The 22,729-nt window shown below is 38.6% G+C and overlaps 1 protein-coding gene across 1 annotated transcript in view; it reads right to left on the bottom strand.

Annotated features, from left to right (window-relative positions):
• The window catches only part of synpo2la (synaptopodin 2-like a), a 65,687-nt gene that overhangs the window by 24,065 nt on the left and 18,893 nt on the right, over positions 1 to 22,729 (bottom strand). The window contains exon 2 of the mRNA XM_028795165.2: positions 4,043 to 4,194. Within this exon, the coding sequence (XP_028650998.1) occupies positions 4,043 to 4,194 (152 nt within the window). The remainder of the gene's footprint in view (positions 1 to 4,042; positions 4,195 to 22,729) is intronic.

Raw genomic sequence — 22,729 nt, 5'->3', positions numbered from 1 at the left:
GTGAACAAGAGTTCACTTCAGGATTTTTCTGTGCATTGAATGGTTTTTCATTTACGGATAGCCTATATAATACTTTAACAACCTGTTCATTTTTATTTTAACTATTATTTTGTATTGAAGAATACTATGTCATTAATATTATTATTTTATAAAAAAAAAAATCTTGGGCGGCACGGTGGCGCAGTGGGTAGCGCTGCTGCCTTGCAGTTAGGAGACCCGGGTTCACTTCCTGGGTCCTCCCTGCATGGAGTTTGCATGTTCTCTGCGTGGGTTTCCTCCCACAGTCCTGCCCGGGGTTTGTTTCCTGGCTTGCGCCCTGTGTTGGCTGGGATTGACTCCAGCAGACCCCCGTGACCCTGTTGTTAGGATATAGCGAGTTGAATAATAGATGCATGGATGAAAAAAAAATCTCATAAACAGTAAACACCAACCATTTTTAAGCAATGTGAACTAAAGTTGCTTCTGGGGTCTTAAAATTCAGAAAGTTACTCCCATCAGTCTTTTTGGGTTTACTGTTTATGTACACATTTATCATTTTAGAAGAGGTGGAGTTGGGGAGCTTCCAGGGCTAAGGTTTTGCCCGGGTGTCTGGACGTTTGCCGCTTCAAATCTCGTTACTGCCAGAAGGGATCCAACTCTGTTGGGCCCTTGAGCAAAGCCCTTAACTTGAAAATTGCTCCAAAGGTGCTGTCTAATGGCTGACCCTGCACCTTGACCCCCTGAGGTCATGTTAAATTACATTAAGAAATTATACCAAATTAAAAAAAAAATAACTATAAAACTTTATTTTAACAAAAAAAGCATTCTTTCTGCACATTTTGAGCAAGTGGCTGGATAACAAATAGCAGACATGTGGATCATGCAACACAAGTAACGTGAGAGGAACGTTTTTTTCTTTTTCCATAGACATTTTTCACTTGCTGCTGTGCAGCACTTGCCACCATTGAGTTCTGTTATTTTATAAACTTCTTTCTCTCCATTTCACATGAAAACAAGAGAATAAAGCTTTTACTCAGGCACCACAACAAAGTATGTGGGGTAAGTAACATTGAAAAAATGTATCATTGTTGGGTGGAGTATTCCTTTAATAAAGACCTCTGTTCAGGATGAGTTTGGCTTTTATCTCTGATCTGGCTACTACCGTATCTAAGATAAGGTCATGGACACAGAATCCATTGGCTCTAACATTCTCCTAAAAGTTATTGCAAACCCCGGTTTAATAATTTTATATTCTGTCTCTGGGCACGTGCTCATTATCCTTACTAGTGCATAACAATAGGAAAGATCTTCATTTTGCAGCAAGCTTACTGTCTTAGCCACACCAGCCGTTAAGGCTGAATGGCTCAATATGAGAGGACTAGCTGTGTTACGCAGCTTCAATTGGGAAATTTACTAAGACAATGGTGTTTTGTACTTTAAAATCTGTCATGAAATTGCCTTCGATTATTTCTTTTGCTCCATATGGTGTCATCTGAAACACACTATAATATTTTCTTATAACACTGAGAACCAAGTCCAGGGGTAAACTAAATACTAAACTATGAATAGTCCTTGGTAAGTTTTCAAAAGGTGATAATTTGATTTTTTTTTTTACTTTTACAACATTCCAGTTGGTTCATCAGTTCATTTCAATGCACAACAATATGGATATTTAACATTCTTGGACCCTATAAGAATTTGTTTATTAGATTCGCAATCAATGTGTGAATTATAGTTTAAGCTATCATTGCAAATTTTGAGCAAAGGCAAATATTTTTTTGATTTGCATGTTATACAAAAGTTTATCTACTCATATCAATATGCTTTAAGGTATAATTAGTGACAGGCACTGAGCAGGCTCCTATCAATTATGGAGAATCCACTGCATCCACTAAACAGGATCATCTCCAGACAGAGGAGCAGCTTCTATCACTGTCCTGCTCCACTGACAGACTGAGGAGATCGTTCCTCCCCCAAACTATGCGACTCTTCAATTCCACCCGGGGGGGTAAACATTAACATTATAAAAAGCTATTGTCTGTTTGTATACCTGCATTTTTATTACTCTTTAATTTAATATTGTTTTTTGTATCAGTATGCTGCTGCTGTAGTATGTGAATTTCCCCTTGGGATTAATAAAGTATCTATCTATCTATCTATCTATCTATCTATCTATCTATCTATCTATCTATCTATCTATCTATCTATCTATCTATCTATCTATCTATCTATCTATCTATCTATCTATCTATCTATCTCTAGTAACAGCAACTCTGTGATTTTCTGTGATTAAAGTCTGTTCACTTTAGGATTTTTCGTGCATGTTTAGTAACTGCAAGTCTGTTCACTTTGGGATTTTTTTTGTGTGTTGAACATTTTTTAATTTTTACCTAGCCTATATGATACTTTAATAACCTGTTTTTTTTATTTTAGCTATTATTTTGCATTGAATTATGCTATATTATTAATTTTATTATTTTATAAAAAAAAATCATCTCACACAGTAAACACTCAAAATATTTAAGGAATGTGGACTGAACTCGCTTTTGGGGCCCCTCCAGTATTAGGGTCCCTGAAATTTAAGCTTCATTAGTTTCATAGTAGATCTTCCCCTAGTTCACCTTGTCCAGCCCAACAGCTGCTAAATGTGTCTCCAAAGATTCAGTTTAGAGAATCAGTGGCACAAGAGGTTCACCCAGCAGTGCAAGGAATGCAGAGAGTGGGGGTACAAAAGCTCCATCCACATTGCCAATGTCATATTGCCAAAATAAAGACAGCATAACAGTTAGCATGCATTCAACAACTCTTTACTTGACACAGTATATCACATTTTCAATAAAGCGTGTGCTGCACTAAGGCATGCAAAAGAAAGCATGAAACACAGCAAGGCTCTGCAGATATAACAGTTAGCATGGATGACAACATGTTCAAGCATGTTTTGTCTCATGGAAGTGAAACTGCGGTAAACAAAATAGCAAAACCTAACTTAAAGGAAATCAAATTATTTAATGAAATGCAAGGGTGGCATGGTGACCAGCAGTTAGTTACTTCAGGGTAAGCAAGCCATAAGCCTTTTTTCAATTTTAAAACTTGTCTGTTCCTCTTGTTATGAATTGTCCCCCATTGGAAACAAAAATGGCATCACAGATGAACACAAATTAAATAATAGACACTTTCAAATAATTGCAAAATTTCAAACATCCTTCAAAATTTTATCAATAACCTCCAAACATACAAGAAGAGAAAAATCATGCCTAAATCAGTAATGATCATGCGTATACTTTTCGGGCCAGTGTAGGTCGGAAGTCTGCCTTTTCAGTTTGAAGGTAGGCTGCCACTGGTAGTGAGGCCGAGATCTGTGGTGAGGAAAGGTCTTGCTTTGGTTTTTTGTTCCAAACACCCCTTTTTGATATTTTTGAATGGCAGATTTTAACACTTATAAAATCTTAATCCTTTCGGCCCTGGATTTTCTGTTTTTATGGGAAAAATTATTTTGTGAGATAGTCTACCTTTGGTGTGTCTAGGAAGCTCAAAAATGAAAAAACAAAAAAATTATCACTATTATTATACAATTGCTGCCAAATACGTCCGATACTACTTGTTTCACTTCCGTGTTTCGTGGACTGTATGCCAATCTTTCCAGTCTGCTCTAATAGTAGCATGCCTGGTTCCAACAGCTGCAAACACACCTGTGCTTTAAAAAAAACGGCTGCATATATATGTACATACTAGTAATAGGATATAAGGGCTGCTGAAAGGGTTAAAATCTGTGGCTATTTTCCCTAAATGACAACAATCATCAAACATATTGCCGAAAGTTATAACTCCATTGGACTAACATACCGATCTACCTGAGATCTGGGGAACAACAGATGAGTGTGTGCAGGAAAATTAAAAATACATCCTAGAGCACTGTTAACTAACTGAACAGAGGCAGTCTAGAAGTTGGGATCTGATACTTTGTTTAAATTGATGAGCTGAATGTGGCAAAAACTGAAAGGTGCAGGCTAAAAGAGCAGAAAAAAAAAATCTGTACTCTGTATTGCCCTGACACAGTGCTTACCTCTTTACACGAATGTTCAGCGTCCCTGGAGAGGAGTCGATCAGGTTCATGGCCTGTGCATGTGACAACTCATTGCAGGATGCTCCATTGATTGACACAAGCTCATCTCCTTCACACAGCCCTGCCCGGCATGCTTTGCTGCGTTTACGCACCTGCAACCATTAGAAAAAGATAGAGAGTGGATATTTGAGATTTGGGGGAAATCAACAAATTAAAACAGTTTCACTTTTCATAAAAGAAAGCCTCAAGAGAGCTTGTTGAAAGAATTCTCGGTGGTCTGGATCAGCCACTCAGTCCTTCTGGGGAGGGTTTCCTCTCTGATTTCAATACGAGTGGCTGCAAGTGGCTATTGAGCCCAAAGTTCACAGCATCCACCACTGAGATGGGTCAGCAAAGATACTGTATGTGAGACTCCCACATGCTTGCATCCCTCTGTAAATGTAATCACTACTGACTTGTATATATTCATCATGAGAGAATTAGACTTGTATGTCCTATGCGTGTATTCCTTTCTTATGTCTAAAACAAACTTATTAGGTGTGGCTATTGTACATTTTGACACAGCTGACTTCAGAAAAGCTCTAACACCTCACCTTGGCTGATTTGATCTGTAACCATCTATGGCTAAGAGAAATGGGCTCTTAGCTATGGATCAACTGGAATAAAATGATACAAAGCAGCATGTTGGAGAGAGAAACCTTAATTAAATAAATAAAAACTGCAAGTAGAGGTGTGTCCCAAAGAACTATAGAAGAATCTGGCATTCTGACATTGTCCATATTTTCTATAAAGAATGACTGAAACCTCTTAGATGAATATACAGTATTCATAGTTGATTAACTTTTTTTGGTGTAATTTCCACACAGAAGATGCGAAGACTAATTGGTTGCAAACAATTTTGATCATACAGTATAACTTAAAATTATTGAATTAATTTCCTACTATATGTGTGTTTTGTCTTGGTAGAGTAATATGTTGCTCTACTTTCCCCTATTGTATTATTAATAAGTAGCCTTTGTCAAAATGCCTAATATCACAGACTTACCACTGTTTATAAGGTATTATAGTATATAATTTATCCCCACCTTCCCTTCTATATCTATAGACAATTAGGTATAGTAAAAAGACAAGCAGAAATTAAGTTACACATAAAACAATGTATTATTGGTAATATTCATAAATAATAACAATATGCAAAGTACATTTGAATATTGGCAACCATACAACCTGATTAAATGGTGATGTGTAATTTCAGGCGGCACACAGACTTGTTAGTTATTTAAAATGTCTCTAGTTAAGGCATCATTGGTGCTCAGGCCATATGCCTGTTCCAATATGGCTGCTAAACTGTGGTCTCTATTGTGTTGTCCTTTCAGTTCATGGTGTGATGGTCTTCATCAGTTTGGTAAGAGAGATAGTTGGAGAATGTGGTTGAACAAGCAGATTTATAGATTCTCTGTCCAACCCCTACAGCCAATAGGGCATCATAGTACTTAAAGGCCTCTGAGACAAGCCAATTCCAAACAAGCATACCTCAGACCAATGGGGAAAAAGAACATCTTAATACCTGCCATCCCCCAAAACCATTTGTTCAGTTATAAAGTTTGCCAGTTTGGCAACCTGGCTTTCTTGCGGGGTTGTTAGTGGTGGGTTGAAAGACTCTAGCAGAGAAACACCCGTGTCAAGCATCCCCTTCCCCTGGTTCTATTCAATAAGGGCGCGCACAAAAAGGCGACCTCAATTGGGCGCAGCGAATAAAGGCAAACGCAACAAAATTATTACAGAAAATTTATTAGATAAAGGCAATGATTGAACGTATAAAAAGGCGAAAGCAAGAATATTAAAACTTCCAGTTAATTAATGCATGAACTTCTAACGAACTATTTCTAAAGCTCTCTATATTTCGTTGTTTTCTGCTCTTACTCATTGTTGTGTTACACTTGAAGCTGTAGATTATGTGCAATGCCACGTAGATATTTTATTATTATCTACTATTATTATCTATCTATTATTATCTACGAACGCCTTTATTCGCTGCGCTCAATTGAGGTCGCCCTTTTGAAGCTTGCCTTTATTTATGCGCGCCTTTATTCGCCGCGCCCAATTGAGGTCGCCCTTTTGAAGCTCGCCTTTTTGTGTGCGCCCTTATTGAAGGATACCCCTTCCCCCAACTCAAAGAGGCTCAGTCCTAAAGGGGGGGGGGGCAAACACGAATGCCTCTCGCCAAAGTAACACTAAATTACATTGCTTTGCCTAAATTACAAATAAAGACATACAAAATATTGATCAAGTTATATGCAAAATCTCACATCACAACAATGTGAAATTTTTATCTATCTAAAATAAATTAGCAAAATGCCTGAATAAAAATGTGTTAATGTATTTCTTCTTTATAAAGAAATGAAAAATTAGTTTATATACATAAAGTGAGTAATCTACAATACATTTCTATACACTTTCGTTTGTGTTTTTGTGTATATTGACCCTAGAACTTAAGAGCATCACAGAGTTTCACAATCATTTACTGAGTAAACACAGACATATACAGTAGGTTCTGTTTCAACTGCAATAAACTATAAACTGTTCATTACATGCAGTGACATTTAAAAGGCACAATTAACCGAAAGATGCTGCTAAGCAGCAATTTGATGACAGGGCTTTTAAGATCTGAGTGCTCTATGCTTGGCTCTTATTATGCATTACATTTTGAAGCCTTAAAATAAATATCTTGATGGAGTTAACATTAAAACAGCTTGGGGAATTAAAAGCCATAGAAAGCCAGTGTCCTTATATTGTTGCAGAGCCTCATACTTTTTAAGAATCTGAAAACAAGTTTCATTTTGGGTATGAATCATTATATTCTGTAAAATAAATATGGCTAAAAAAATAATACATTTATAAAGGAAAGGCTTGACTATACTTGTATACTTTATTGTATGCACCAGTATAAAGTCCAGACTAGAAATTTTCTTAGGGATTTTTTTCCACAAAGTTTTAGGCACTGAGAACATCCAAATGGTGTGGATACAGGGGTAATCAGGACCTTTGTTTTGGCATTTACAAAAATGAACTTATGTATTTTAATACTTTTTTAACTATTTTAATCACGATTCTGGAGAGTGGATGTGTTCACTGTACTCTGTACACCTGACAATACTACTGGTGCAACTACTATTACTACTACTACTACTACAATAAAAATATTTTTAAAGCTACATTTATATTAATTTTTTTGTATTTTTCATTACTTTCAAGATAGTTTAACAAATTCTGTTCAGAACAAGAACAGTTCCAATATGAAAAAATATGAATTAAGTTAAAAGTTAAAAGGCTCAACAGGCAACATTTCACTTTTGGTTTTATTTTAAAAAACCTTTTCTCCTAAGTGATAAAAAAACACAGTATTGGTTTTAAAATTTATTATTATTCTGCTTCATTATTATGATTTCATTTTAGGTTCATATTGTAGGTTAGTGATAATGACATTATTGTTTGTCTGAATAGTATTTGTATCGATACTGATTATAATAATACAGTATAATAATAATGAATTTTATTTAAAAGTGCTTTTCAAAATACCCAAGGACACTGTGCATTATATAAAATATTTAAACATATCATTTAGCCGTCCTGGGGCGCAGTGGTAGTGGTGCTGCCTCGCAGTTAGGAGACCTGAGTTCGCTTCCCGGGTCCTCCCTGTGTGCAGTTTGCATGTTTTCCCCGTGTCTGTGTAGGTTTCGTCCGGATGCTCCAGTTTCCTCCCACAGTCCAAAGACATGCAGGTTAGGTGTATTGGCGATTCTAAATTGCTCCTAGTGTGTGTTTGGTGTGTGTGTGTGCCCTGCGATGGGCTGGGGCACTGCCCGGGGTTTGTTTCCTGCCTTGTGCCCTATTTTGGCTGGGATTGGCTCCGGCAGACCCCTGTGACCCTGTAGTTAGGATAAAGCGTGTTGGATGATGGATGGATTAAGCAATCCTATATGCATACATAGCTAACAAAATAAAAAAAGCAATATTAAAAAATTAAGTTTTAAGTTTAGAATTTTAAAGAGAAACTGAGGAACAAATACAAAGCTTCAAAGGCCGGCCATTCCATAGCCGTGGGCCTGATGCGCTACCAGCTCGATCACCCAATCTGCATGGTGGGACAGTTAACAGCAAAGAATCAGAAGAGCAAAGGGAGCATGAGAGAACCTAAGGGATCAATGAAGAAAACAGATAAGGTTGGAGCAGACTAAGAAGGGCCTTAAAAACTAAGAGAAGAAGTTTATATTGGAGTACAAGAAGGACAGGTACGTAACCTTGCCACTCAATTCTGGACATACTGTAGTCTGTTTAGGGTCTGTTCAGGGATACCACACAAACACTGCGTTGCAATAATCAAGTCACCAGGTGACAAAAGCATGGATAAGGGTCTGTGCTGCAGTATCTGAAAGGAAAGGATGCAACCCTGAGATCTGCTTAAGATGGAAAAAGGCTACCTTGGTAATATTATTATTAATATGCCGTTCAAAAGAGAGAGTGGAGTCTAAAATAACAATTTGTAATGAAAAATTCTTCATTTCTTTTAAAGTACAGATGAAATCATTAAAGACTCAGTTTTTTCACTATTGTGTCTGAGAAAGTTTTCAATGTTTTATATTAGCCGAACAGGCAACCAATTTAGGAGGAGCCTAAAGGAGTCCTGTGTGTAAATAAACTGCATAACGGTGATTATGACCTACAGCATGTTAATGTTACTTTATTGATTGGAATATTATCATTTGATTTGAAGATCAATAAAACTTATTAAATATATTATAGATGCCCCATGGGACGGTTGGGCATCTCACCCAGTATGGAGGTGAAATCCTTACCTAGCCAGGATACCATAATGGAATGATGGATTAAATGGGTGCAATACCAGGTTTATGTTTAGGTTTAGACTTCTTTATTTAGTCATGTTTACACAAGAAAACATGAAATTTGCCTTCTCAGTTGCATCTAATAACAGGTAACAGACAGAATGAAATAAAACAGACAAATAGAAATAAGAAAGGTTAAGGTAAGGCAGTTAGATAAAACATATTTACACCAAAAAAAAAAGATTATAGGATATATATCAAAAACCTTAAACATTATCTCCGATATTTCTTATTGAAAAGTCGTATGGCACTAGGAAGAAAGGAGTTTCTGGAGCGATTTGTGTGGGTTTTCAAAGCAACTATCCTTCCTGATTTACTGAAATTTAGTTCTACATGTAATGGATGTCTGTCATCAGTTGAGATGATTTCCAGTTTCTTTAGCATTGCCCTCTGACACACACTAGTCAAATCATCTATATCAGCCCCAATAACTTGATTCCTATCCTGAGTGGGATGCCCGAAGATTACAAGATGGTGTGCAATTGCTAACCAGCTTGTCTTCTTTTCCTTCAACAGTGCTGAGAAGATGCTCAATGAGGGCAACTGACTTCGGCCCTGCTGATCCATTTGGGAGATGAGCAGCTTGCAAAACAGAGCTCTGAAGCTAAAACACAACCACTTCTCACATTGACGTTGTTTTAGTCCGTCAGTCTTCCTCCAACCCGCTATATCCTACCACAGGATCACGGGGGTCCAATCCCAGCCAGGGCGCAAGGCAGGAACAAACCCCAGGTAGGGCGCCACCCCACCGCAGGACGTTGTTTTAGCCATCAGCTAATTGTAGTGTTTGTTAGTCATAGAGCCATTGAGCGCCTGTTATTTTTGTTTCTGTATTTTTCAAGAAAAGAGGTTGGCCTAGTTGACACCTCGACATTTCATTTTGGGCTCCTGTATTACTACTGGTCGATGATAATATTTATTCGAAATATGTTTGTATGTATTATGTTTATAATTGATTGTTATTTCTGTGACAATGTTGCCTAACATGCTTTACTACAGTCCCACCTTATTGTTTTTAATTGTTGCTCTTGGCTTTAAATAGACTATTTTTGCTACGTTTTATTGCTTTTTTAAATTTCTTTTGTGCACAGCATTATAAAAAGTGTGTCTGTTGCTGCCTGTTGACCATGGAGTCCTGCGTTCAGATCTTGTCCTGGTCACTGCCTGTGTGGACTTTGCACACTCTCCCTATGTACTTGTACATTTTTTCTGAGTGTTACTGATTCTTTCAATATACTAAATCATTTTATTTTAAGCTGATAAGCAGCCACAAACTGATCTATGGTTCTTTTTTTAAACTGCTCAAACAGATGTGAGGAATTTCATACATTCCGTAAAAGGTTTCTCTGTCGGTGACACTTAAAGTGCAGATCCTCAGCATGCCCATATCCTGATGCTGACAAGTATTAAATGGAGCTTTGAATGAATTTGAATGAAAATGGTGTAACTCCACTAAAATACTTCATCCTAAATGCTAGCCAGTTGTGGACATCACATTAAAAAGTAGAATAACATTATATTCTCAATCCAGCTTTACTCTGATTTAGTGTTGTGGAGGTCTGGAGCCACCCTAGCAGCACTGGATGTAAGGCAGGACCCCTGTGTGGACTGGGCCATTACATCATAGAGCTATTCATTCTTACACAGCCAATTTGGAATTGCCAATAAAAATAACAAACACAGTTGTATAATGTGGAAGAAACACTTGATATAAACCTGTGCAGACACATTGAGAACATGCAGGCTCCACACAGAAAATAACAGGTCTTTGATTTGATCCCAGGATCCTGCATCCTGGAGACAACAGCAGCGCAACAATCTAGATGGTTGTAAAAATTAGGGTTTGGGTTTTTACAGTGTTTGGCTGGTAGAGCATTAGTGTTGGCACTAGGTAATACATGCCATATCACATAATTTTCTAAGATTTAGCAGGGTCAAGGGGCACATCCCAGCAAGCACAGGTGCAAGGTAGGAATAACCCCCTGGACTGGGTGCCAGTCCATTGCAGGGTGAACACACTCACACATACAGACTAGGGCATATATAAAGCCCCCAGTCCACGTAACCTTCATGTCTTTCGACTGCAGGAGGAAACCTGGAGAAACCCACGGAGACATGGGAATAGATAATATAAAAAGGAGTCAACTAAGCAGAGGTAAGAAACAATAAATCCATCCAAATTCATGTAACTGTGTAACCAAAACCTTGTTATGAAGTACAAATAAAAGACATAATTAGATCTGAACAGCGTGGAGTTCAGAAGGAGCACTGGGCCAATGAAGTTATTCAGCCCGGCACCACACTATTAATTTGAGCCATTTCTCACAACTCCAAACAACTGATGTTTTAGTCATTAGTAACTGAGCCGTCTCACACAAGTAGTTGCCATTGATGTACTCTATGATTATTTTCCACCTTATCCTTTCTATATTTGGGCTGTCCCCAAAGTCTTTCTTCATATTTCTGCCCTCTAAGTCCCACTCTAAGTTTTGAAGGAGTTTATCTGTAATCTTGATTACCAGGACCTTTAAACCATCACATCAGTGAGTCACACCACCAAAACCACAGATCATTGTATCACAGAAACAAATCACAAAAACGGGTGGCATTGCAATTTTTAGGTATGTTTGAATAAAATGTGATTGCACCTATTTCCGTTGTCATGTCTGTCTGTTTGTTCGCATGAAACAAGCTGGCTGCCCATGGGCTGATTTAATTGAATTTGATATTCTTTAAAGATATTTTCCAGATATGTTCGATATTTAGTGAGCTATCCCAAATAGAGTGTACTGTAGAAGCCTTTGAATTTTTAGAAACTCAAATCTGAAAATCATTTTTGACTTTTTCACATCATCTACCTTAAAACAAAGAAGCATTTCAGTTAGATAGTAAGTTTCAGAATCTCAGTTAGATTGATTATGTGCCATTAAGTCGTTTTCACGGCCACATCGATTGATTTTCTCCAAGATGTTCAGTCTCAAGTACTGATAAATCTACTCTTTAAATGTATCTTGAGGGACATTATTTTATAGATAGATAGATAGATAGATAGATAGATAGATAGATAGATAGATAGATAGATAGATAGATAGATAGATAGATAGATAGATAGATAGATAGATAGATAGATAGATAGATAGATACTTTATTAATCCCAAGGGGAAATTCACAATTCTACTTGTATATTGTCCATTTTTACATGTTTGATAGCCACTGCCGACATCAATAGAAATCCCCAATGCAAGTCACTGAAATGTGAAGAGTAAGTTGCCAAAGTGTCTAGTGGTTGCTTGTGCCTGGGCAGATATTGGGAGATCTTTACAAATACTGACGATAGTTGAGTTCAAAGGTTATGTCTATGAAAGGTACTTCAGCCACAACCAGTCTACTTCAGCCCAATTTTTAACTACATTGTAAGATGATATTAAAATGCGTATTTAAATGTATTCTAGTAATGCAAGTTATTCAATTCTATTATCACTGTTATTTTTTTAAATGGCCAATTGTTTAAAAATTTTTAATCAACAAAACGTGATATTTCTGACTAAGTCCCAGAAACACTACACAATATTTATATTTTCTAATTTGTTTTGTATTGTATCATTGCTTCTTTCCTTTTGTCTTACGTCAGATATGAGACACATTCAGGGCTCTAATAAGGTAAGCAGTACCACCCCATGCCAAGAGGGGGGACAGTTGCTAATGTCTTCTCCCCTTTCCTCTGCAATTCTAAACAATGCTCAGAATCCAAATAAGGTCACTTCCCTTATTTCTCTGGACATCCCACCTCTTCCAGGACCTACAATATATAAACCCACCAACCACTGGAAGAGGTTGTTCATTGATGAACCAGAGAGGACTGCAGATGGAGCTCCTACTTTGTGCTCCGTACAAGTCTGACGCCTCATGTGAAATGGCTGTGGCCACTTAATGCCTGAGATTCTTTTTTGCTTTATTCTTCAATTAAAAGTGGTGTTATGCTGGAGGTTCCCCGTTTCTTTGTTTGGTCTCATTCCACAGTGCTACACTCAGGATAATTTAAACACCCCTAATAACTGAATTTCACCAAATCAGCAATATGTTTAGCAAATGAACCCTGTGGTCTTTGTCAATTTCCGTGTTCTTTTTTTGTTTAGCATCAATATGCAGACAACAATTTTGAATGATCCGCTGTGGCAACCTCAAACAGGAGCAGCCGAAAGAAGAAGAAGAAGAAGATTGCCATGCACAAACTTCTTTAATAGTCCAGAAGGATTAGCCTTTAAAGACTCCTATGTGGACACGGACCATTCTCTAATGTCAATGTCATTCAGTCTAATTTCTGGTTTGGAAACATGCTATCAAAATGCTTGCAGTTATTTGTGCTAAATTTCATTGCTTAATGGTGACTTCATGTTGACTGCACTCGATTGTTTGCATTTGTAAGTACGTTATATCCCATTTTCACAAATAAATCATGTCTTTAATTTCGATAAATTTACTGATGCAAACTGTATACTGGTCTGTGCTTCTGTCAACATTTTCTGGTGGTTTAATTATTGGGATATTTATTACAGTGCATGGATTTCAAATTATGGTTAAAGGTTCACTTCTATTGTATTGTGCTGTAAAGAAATAACAGTTACCATGGACCGAGCCATCAATACGACGGATCTCGTCATCGGTGTATAGTTTTGTGGGAGTGTAGGCCAATTCGGGATTTGCAGGTTTTGCTGCAGACGTCACAGGTAAAAACACTACTGGCTAGCTGTCTTGCTGCTTCTTTCCTTTACATCCTCCTTGCTTCCAGCTGTGCACGTCTGCTCATCTCAAAGTGCTGGACACCTTCATGACAGATTTGTCGGCAGGTGGACCAGTTCAGAGCGAGTTGATAAAATTGTATCGTAAGACCACATGTGGCTTTGAGAGTGTCCTTATATCGGAGTAAAGGACACCCGACTGAGCAATGGCCATTTGACAACTGTCCAAAGATTTGTTTTGGGATCCGAGTATCTGCTATGCGCACCACATGTCCTGCCCACCGCAGCTGTGCAGCTTTAATGACTGCCTCGATGCCATGCATACCACTTTTACGCAGCACCTCTGTATTTGGGACCATGTCTTGCCACTTCACGTGAATGATTCTGCAGAGACAGTGTGTAGACTAAGGAAATGTTCCCACTCAAAAAGGATTTTATTTTTGCATTTTATGTGCTGCTGGCAATATAAAGTAGTGGGTAAGGCTTTGGACTTCAAACCCTGAGGCGGTGGGTTCAGATCCTGCCACTGTGAGACCCTGAGCAGGTCACTTCACCTGGCTGTGCTCCTATTGGAAAACCAAAACAAATGTAACCAACTGTATCATAAATGTTGCAAGTTGCTTTGGATAAAGGTGTCAGCCAAATAAGTAAATTCAAATTTTCTTTGTGACACAATGATCAACACTGTTCTCTGGAATAAGATGGTGTTTTTTAGATTTTCCTTAGTGCAAAAGGCTGGCGTAAAATAAAAAATCTACATACATGGTTTCTCCTACTCCTTTGGTCCTTAACCTGAAGATTGCTCCAGGGTTGCTGTACAATGGCTGACCCTGCACACTAACCTGGGTCACACTAAATAATTCCCTCCTCAGGGATTAGTAAAGTATATCAAATCATAAATCAAAGAATTCTCAATATATTTTCAGAATAAATGCTTATTAATGAAAAACTCCTACCTATTCTATTCTGGAGAAGCACTCTGTTTTACCCAAACACTATGTGAACATTAAAAATGCATGAGTAGAAAATCGATAAATCCTTGCCTAGACAAGTAATGTAAATCTGGTACCCATTTCAAACAGAACATTTCTAAAGTGGGTGTTAAATCACTTTCAGGAGAGGTGAGCTACTTCTCTGCAACAAGATTCCCCCATAATACATGCGGCTACATCCTCCAAAGTGTGTCCAGCAAGGAGAGCCAGCAGGGGAGGCCAGACTTTGGCTGGATACGAATATGTGCGTTTGTGTAAGGATGCCCTACAGATGAGTGACTCGTGCACACTTGGTTACAGTTTCATGATTATAAAAATCAAAAGCTGTCAAGTTAGCTCAACCCAAATTTCTCTGAGCACTCTAATAGATTTTGAGGCCACATCAGGGCAGAACATTTTGTACTTTCCTCTACCTACAGATGTTTTTACTGTCAACTAAAAATGGGAAGTTGAATGAATGGAGAGTGGGGGCTAAATAATTATTTTACTTCAGTACTGACAGTAATTGCATTTCTTGTAATAAATCAAAAATTCTGTTATACTGTATTTGGGTTAAAGCAGTCCATTAAAACTCACCCCAATTTAAACTAATCTGTATGACTACTTCATTGAAGTCAAGCACTAAAGAAAGGTGCAGACAAGCAAGGACTACAATTGCTACTTAAAAGCCACTTGCTAAGGTTTGTTACAACCATATTGCCAGGAACTGCTTTTTGTGTAATTTTAACTAGTGAAAAGCTTATAGCATCAACAGTGTATTTTAGATTATTGTGCTGAGTACATTTTTATAGGTGTTGTTTATTTAAACTAGTTTATAGTTTTAATCAAGAATGGGTCAATTAATTTGTCTCTTGAGGAACAAGAAGTGCATGTGGGGTGACAGTGACAAGTGCTTCTTGAGTGACATTTTTTTCCCAGGCAAACAGGCACAAATACAAGCTCCATAATGGCAGATAAAATAGTGTCAGTGATATTCTACTGTATAACATATTTATAGCATTCAGGGAAAAGATAAGTACTTATGATTAAATGATATAGAGGAGCTGCTTTATTGAGCCCCTGCTGTGATTTATTTTATGTAATGCTGAAGCATCACCAGAATAGCCGGGCTGAGCTTTCTTGTTGCTTTAAACACCACTTGCCTTCATTATCAGTGACATGTCCTTTATATAATTTAAGAAACCATTACTCTTTATCATGAAAACAGCTTGAAAAAATGTCTTTACATATCGCCATTTTCTTACCAATGATTAATGATTAATGTTGGTTGTCAACATTTTAACTGAAAATAAAATATATTGCTCCTTGACTTAGCTATAAATAATAATAATAAATAATTCATTACATTTATATAGCGCTTTTCTCAGTACTCAAAGCGCTCTCCACACAGGGAGGAACCGATGTTTTAATATAAATGTTTATTCTATTCCTGGCTTGCGTTCAGCCCTGTTGACTCCTCCGCCATGATCCATCCATCCATTGTCCAGCCCGCTATATCCTAACACCCTTAGGTTCTTCTCATACTCATTTTTCTGTTCTGATTCTTTGCTGTTAGCTGTCCCACCATGAAGATTGGCTGATTGAGCTGGTAGCGCATCAGGCCCATGGCTATGGAATGGCCAGCCTTTAGAGCTTCATATTTGTTCCTCAGTTTCTCTTTTAAATTCTAAACTTAAAACTTACATTTTTAACATTGCGTTTTTTATTTTGTTAATTATGTATGCTAATACAACTGCTTAATCCATCCATCCATTAACCAACCCACTATATCCTAACTACAGAGTCACGGGGGTCTGCTGGAGCCAATCCCAGCCAACATAGGGCGCAAGGGAAGAAACAAACCCCGGGCAGGGCGCCAGCCCACTGTAGGCCATGATCCTGAATTGGATAAAACAGATTTGTGAATGTCTTGCTACATTACTGTGACCGAAATGAGGTGCCACCATGTTACAAGGCATATGCAGCATCATTAAAATGGTGGAGTTAGTATGCATCTGGAAAGGAAAAAATGGCTAAAAGTTAACATATGTAACAAGCAGGTCACGTGAACGGTAATAGTGATGTTGGTAATAAACCAGATGGCTACAACCCACACAGCTGGGCAAAAAAATGACTAATTCACAATAAAATAAAAATATTCAAAATGGTGGCCCGATGACATCACTCTAACTTTAATAAACATGAATCATATAAAACTTGGAAAAATGGAATTCTAAATGAAAAAAAAAAATCATGACACAGATTGGGTATGGGCAAATAATATGGAGCATTCAAAATTACCGATCCCCATTTCTTCAAAGTTTTCAGAATACGAGTAACTTTGACCCCACGTATCCCATTAGGGGGTGAACTCCTGGAGTCGGTTGACATGGCATGCCTGACCTCAAGTCAATATGATAATTTCTTCAGAAGACATCTATTGGTTTACTCTTTATCATAAGGGTTTAATTTTCTGCACAAAACATGGTCCAAAAATGGCCTAAAATGAGACTGGGGTCTCTTAACATATGGGCACAAAAGGCACTGGCAGGGGACCCCAGGAAATGTTTCTAATGTTCCTAATTCCTACGTATGTTTCTGTTTTGCTATCAAAACAGGGGCCCCAGGGCACTACTTTGTCCGGGGGCCAATGATGCTGTTAAGATGACCATGGGTCTAGGGAGCCAAAAATAAGGAAGGAAGCCTAAAAAGCTCCTGCATAACTAGACATCAAGAAGAGTCAAATGGTATATCGTATGTGAAGTTTTCTTTTACCAGAGAGCCAGAGATTTCAAAGCGTTTATAAGTAATTCTTATGGACACAAAAGAAACATAAGTGTTAAAACAAAACAGAATCAGCACTTCAGGAGCAGCTAACTAAAAATGAAATATTTACAATTTCTCAGAGGCATCCATATGAGCCCAAGCATAGATTTTTATGTGCTTTTTTCAGCTTCAAATAATTAATTTTGATAGAAACACATTGCCAGTTATTTCTCGACTCTCATTAAATATTTGTTGTGTTCTTATTATCCTCACAGGGTTAGGTTGGAAAGAAATAAACGGCATTGTTTTGTCACAGTTTTACCTGACAGAGCATGGTTTGTGTAGCCTAGTAACTAAATCATTGGACAGTAAATCAAAAATTGGTTTATAAAACAAACATTTTCTTTGTTGTTCAGATTTGAGCCTCACATTGTCATACTGTAACAAATGTGGAAATGAAAGTGCTTATGATTATGCCACCTTGTGTGTTAACTGGTTAAATAGTGAACATCATCAAACATGTACATTTAGTAGGCTCATAGATACCATATTAGTTTTCTGAATGTTTTTTATTTTATCATTCACCCCAATTTTCAATTAGATTAAGTGGGGTGAGGCTGATTGTTCAGTTTTCTTTTTTATTGTTTTCAAAGAATACTTGCTGTGCTACTAGTCTAAAATGGGTTAAAATCCAAATTATCAAGGTAGACCTCAGAGCTAATGTTTGCAGTGCACCATGAAATGCACATGTCTCTGCTATATGCCATTTAGTATGGGATTTGTAAAAGCAGTGTTAATGTTAGTGATGCTCCATCTGTTAGTGCGACTCAAACCACCTACAACTGAACACAAACAAAACCAAAGAGCTGGTGGTGGATTTTAGGAGGACCAGGCCCCTCATGGACCCCGTGATCATCAGAGGTGACTGTGTGCAGAGGGTACAGACCTATAAATGCCTGGGAGTGCAGCTGGATGATAAATTGCCAATACTGATGCTCTGTACAAGAGAGGACACAGCCGACTATACTTCCTTAGAAGGCTGGTGTCCTTCAACATCTGCAATAAGATGCTGCAGATGTTCTATCAGACAGTTGTGGCGAGTGCCCTCTTCTATGCAGTGGTGTGCTGGGGAGGCAGCATAAAGAAGAGGGACGCCTCACGCCTGGACAAATTGGTGAGGAAGGCAGGCTCTATTGTAGGCACAGAGTTGGACAGTTTGACATCCGTGGCAGAGCGACGGGCACTGAGCAGGCTCCTGTCAATTATAGAGAATCCACTGCATCCACTAAACAGGATCATCTCAAGACAAAGGAGCAACTTCAGCGACAGACTGCTGTCACTGCCCTGCTCCACTGACAGACTGAGGAGATCGTTCCTCCCCCACACTATGTGACTTTTCATTTCCACCTGGGGGGGGGGGTAAACGTTAAAACTATACAAAGTTATTGTTCGTTATACCTGACTCGCACTCTCCACCTTGCACTTTTTAACTTGCACTGTGTTTTTTATCACTCTTTAATTAATATTGTTTTTATTAATATTGTTTTTATCAGTATCCTGCTGCTGGAGTATGTGAATTTCCCCTTGGGGATTAATAAAGTATCTATCTATCTATCTATCTATCTATCTATCTATCTATCTATCTATCTATCTATCTATCTATCTATCTATCTATCTATCTATCTATCTATCTATCTATCTATCTATCTATCTGTTGGAATGATAAATGCAATGCATTGTATTACTAAAAATGTTTGTGATGCACCATCTTTTGCAACAACAGAGACATAGCAACCGGACAGACACACAGACACTTATTCTTTTCTTAAGGTGGATTATTGTACTTATTATGATATTCTCACTTGTTTGATTGAGCTATGTTCTGTTATAATTTTTTGCTTCCAAAAAAATGGATTTTGTTTAAAAAAGTGTGTTTGAAAATGGCTGGATTTCATATTTTATATAATCTAGCATTGTTTCATTGAACACAAGTGTGGACTTTTCACCTGGGGAGTACATATTTATCCATCCATCCATTATCCAGCCCCCTATATCCGAACACAGGGTCATGGGGGTCTGCTTGAGCCAATCCCAGCCAACACAGGGTGCAAGGCAGGAAGCAAACCCCTGGCAGGGTGCCAGCCCACCACAGGACAAGCACACACTAGGGACAATTTAGAATCGCCAATGCACCTAACCTGCATGTCTTTGGACTGTGGGAGGAAGCCGCAGTACCCAGAGGAAACCCACGCAGACACGGGGAGAACATGCAAACTCCACACAGGGAGGACCTGGGAAGCGAACCCAGGTCTCCTTACTGCGAGGCAGCAGTGCTACCCACTGCGCCACCGTGCCACCCTGTACATATTTATGATATTGTTAATTATGAGGCCTTCAGAAATGTGCAGAAGATAATGGGCTTGTTGAGCAAGAAAAAGATAACAAAGCAAGTGATACATGCACTCCTGACAGCTTCGTAGCGTGCCAAACAGAATCCACTGACAGATCTCCATTGCGCCCGCTTCAGTATTTATTGGCAGATGAAACTGCTTGCTAGCTGATGGAACACATACAGGGCAGCAGTCAAAAACAAGCACTAAATCCACAAGGGGAGAGCAGAGAATTCACCTGTCAGCAGACGGCCTGGAAAATGATGACACCTCTTTATCTTACCTCTCATGACCACTGAGTACAGCAGGCTTTCCAAACCTCGCCTTCAGTTTTAAATCACGTGGTGTCGCTTGTTTCCGAAGTGTGGAAGTGATTAGTTGTACAGTAAGCCACTTGTAATGCAGCCGTATAATTTCTAGGCTTCTAGTCAGCATGTATTGAGGACCTTCGGAAGGGCCATAATGAAAACTAAATGACAAACATAAACACAGCCCTACACAGCTAGTATTCCACTTTAGATTATGTCTTTAACCACAGAAAGCATATCCAGCTTTCTGTTCTTCAAACTACCAAGAAATGCCTCATCTGTCTCTCAACAGCATGGTGTTTTAAAACTTCAGGGTTCAGATCGCTGCTTGGTGGAGTTTGCATGCTCTCCCAGTATTTGTGTGGGATTCTCTCCAGATGCTCTGATTTTCCCTAACACTTGTGTGATAAACCGACAGGCTAAGTCTAAATTGATTCATGGTGAGTTTGTTTGTTCGTTCACGCGTTCATTCATTCATTCTTTCTCTTCCAGTCTTGGTACTCTTTCTACGACTACTGAAGCCAGAATAAGTGATCCTGAACAGGAGCAAGCTGGTTCACTCAATTATTGAATGAAATTTAATAATGACCATAAATAATGAAGTAAAAATCAGAATATTAAAAAGCATGACTTGTTGCTACCAGTAAATGTTCTCTAAAATCTCCTCTGGTCTGCCTACAGTAGGCTAGCAATGCCTCACAGATGGTGCCCAATTAGTTAACCAAAAGTCATTAAGGTCTTCAATTTCTAGTCAAATGTTTTTGTAAACTTAAATTGAATTGCCACACCCAAAAATCAGAGGCAGTTTTTGGGTGACCTATAAGATATGTGCTCTCCAGGACCAGGAGCTGATAGAGTCTGAATAAGAAAACTGTAAACTTGTCTGCCAGGCTAAGATTTCTGGATGCTTTTGCACATCCTTTTATGATTCCTCATCAACCAAGAGGATGAACTTATACTCCGGCAAAGAAAAGAATCTCACAGCACGTAGATTATTTTAAATATTCTAATTATTCATGCGGCACGGGGAACCTTTACTGACCTTCAGTGAAAGTATCAGATGATAAGTGTCAGACAGGGAGCTGGGGTACCCAGAATAGCCCTCGGAACAGGGAATCTGCATACCGGTCACTTAGTGCATTAGAATAACAGAATTTGTTGAGTCAAAGATATTACAGTACTTTCTAAAAGAAGCTCAAAGCATTCTGGGAAAAGAAAAATCATAGAAAGCAGTCTACTGTATATTCCTTTTACACAAAGTCTGTCTGGTCTGATCCCACAGAAGAGCTACCGTAGCACAAATTGCTGAAAATCTTAATGCTAGCCATGCGGGAAAGGTGTCATAACAAACGGTGCGGTGCAGCTTGCTTTGTAAGGGGCTGCATTGCCACAGACCAGACAGAGAGCCTATGCTGACACCTATCCTAAGCCAAAAATGTCTACAATGGGCATATGAGTGTCAGAACTGGACCATGGAGCAATGGAAGAAGGTGGCCTGGTCTAATGAATCACGTTTTCTTTTAGACGGCTGGGTGCGTGTGCATTGCTTACCTGGAGAAGACATGGTAACTGAATGCACTATGAGAAAATGACAAGCTGGCAGAGGCATTGTGATGCTCTGGGCAAAGTTCTGCTAGGAGACCTTGGGCCCTGCTGTTACTTTGACATGTACCACCCACCTAAATATTGTTTCAAACCCTGAACACCCCTTTGTGACAATGCTATTCTCTGATGGCAATGACCTCTTTCAGCAGGATAATGTGTCCTTCTACACTGCAAAAAATTGTTTTAGGAATGGTTTGAGGAACTTGATAAAGAGTTTAATCTGTTGACTTGGCCTCCAAATTCCCCAGATCTCAATCTAACTGAGCATCTATAGGATGTGTTAGAAAAACAAGTCTAATCCATGGAGGTCTCACCTGACAACTTACAGGACTTAAAGGATCTGCAGCTAACATCTTGATGCCAGATAGCACAGAATACCTTCAGAGGTTTTCTGGAGTCCATGCCTTAATAGCTCAAAGTTGTTTGGAGGTGTGAGGGGACATAATAGACAGTCTGCTTTTAATGTGGCTGATCGATGTAAATAACCACAAGCATACACCTTGGGGATAGTATAAGGGCACTGGTGAGGGTGTTTCTCTGCTGCTCTAGGGGTTGGCACTGTCCCTTTTCCTCCTTCTGTAGACCGGAAGATTGACATCTTTTCCAACTTGACGTCACTTCCAGTGTCCACCCGTTTGGACCTGCCTCTTCCTGCCAGTAATCAACATAACCATAACGCCACCGTGCCGCCCCTGCCACATATTGCAATGTGAAAATAGTAAAGGTGTTGGAACACTTTTTGAAATCGCTGTGTCTATCTATCTATCTATCTATCTATCTATCTATCTATCTATCTATCTATCTATCTATCTATCTATCTATCTATCTATCTATCTATCTATCTATCTATCTATCTATCTATACTGTATATTGTCACACACATGCGATTTGGAGGCAGCTAGAGGGCCTGAATAATAGTAGTACCACGCCAGACCAGGGGATATCGAGCTGCACTAACTTTCTCTCTTAATCCTCTGCAGACCATCCACAGGAAACCCCACTAG

Source organism: Erpetoichthys calabaricus, chromosome 2 (assembly GCF_900747795.2).
Source record: "Erpetoichthys calabaricus chromosome 2, fErpCal1.3, whole genome shotgun sequence".
Lineage (NCBI taxonomy): Eukaryota > Metazoa > Chordata > Cladistia > Polypteriformes > Polypteridae > Erpetoichthys > Erpetoichthys calabaricus.
The sequence above is the reverse complement of the archived record's forward strand: the minus strand, read 5'-3'. Positions and strand labels throughout refer to the sequence as shown.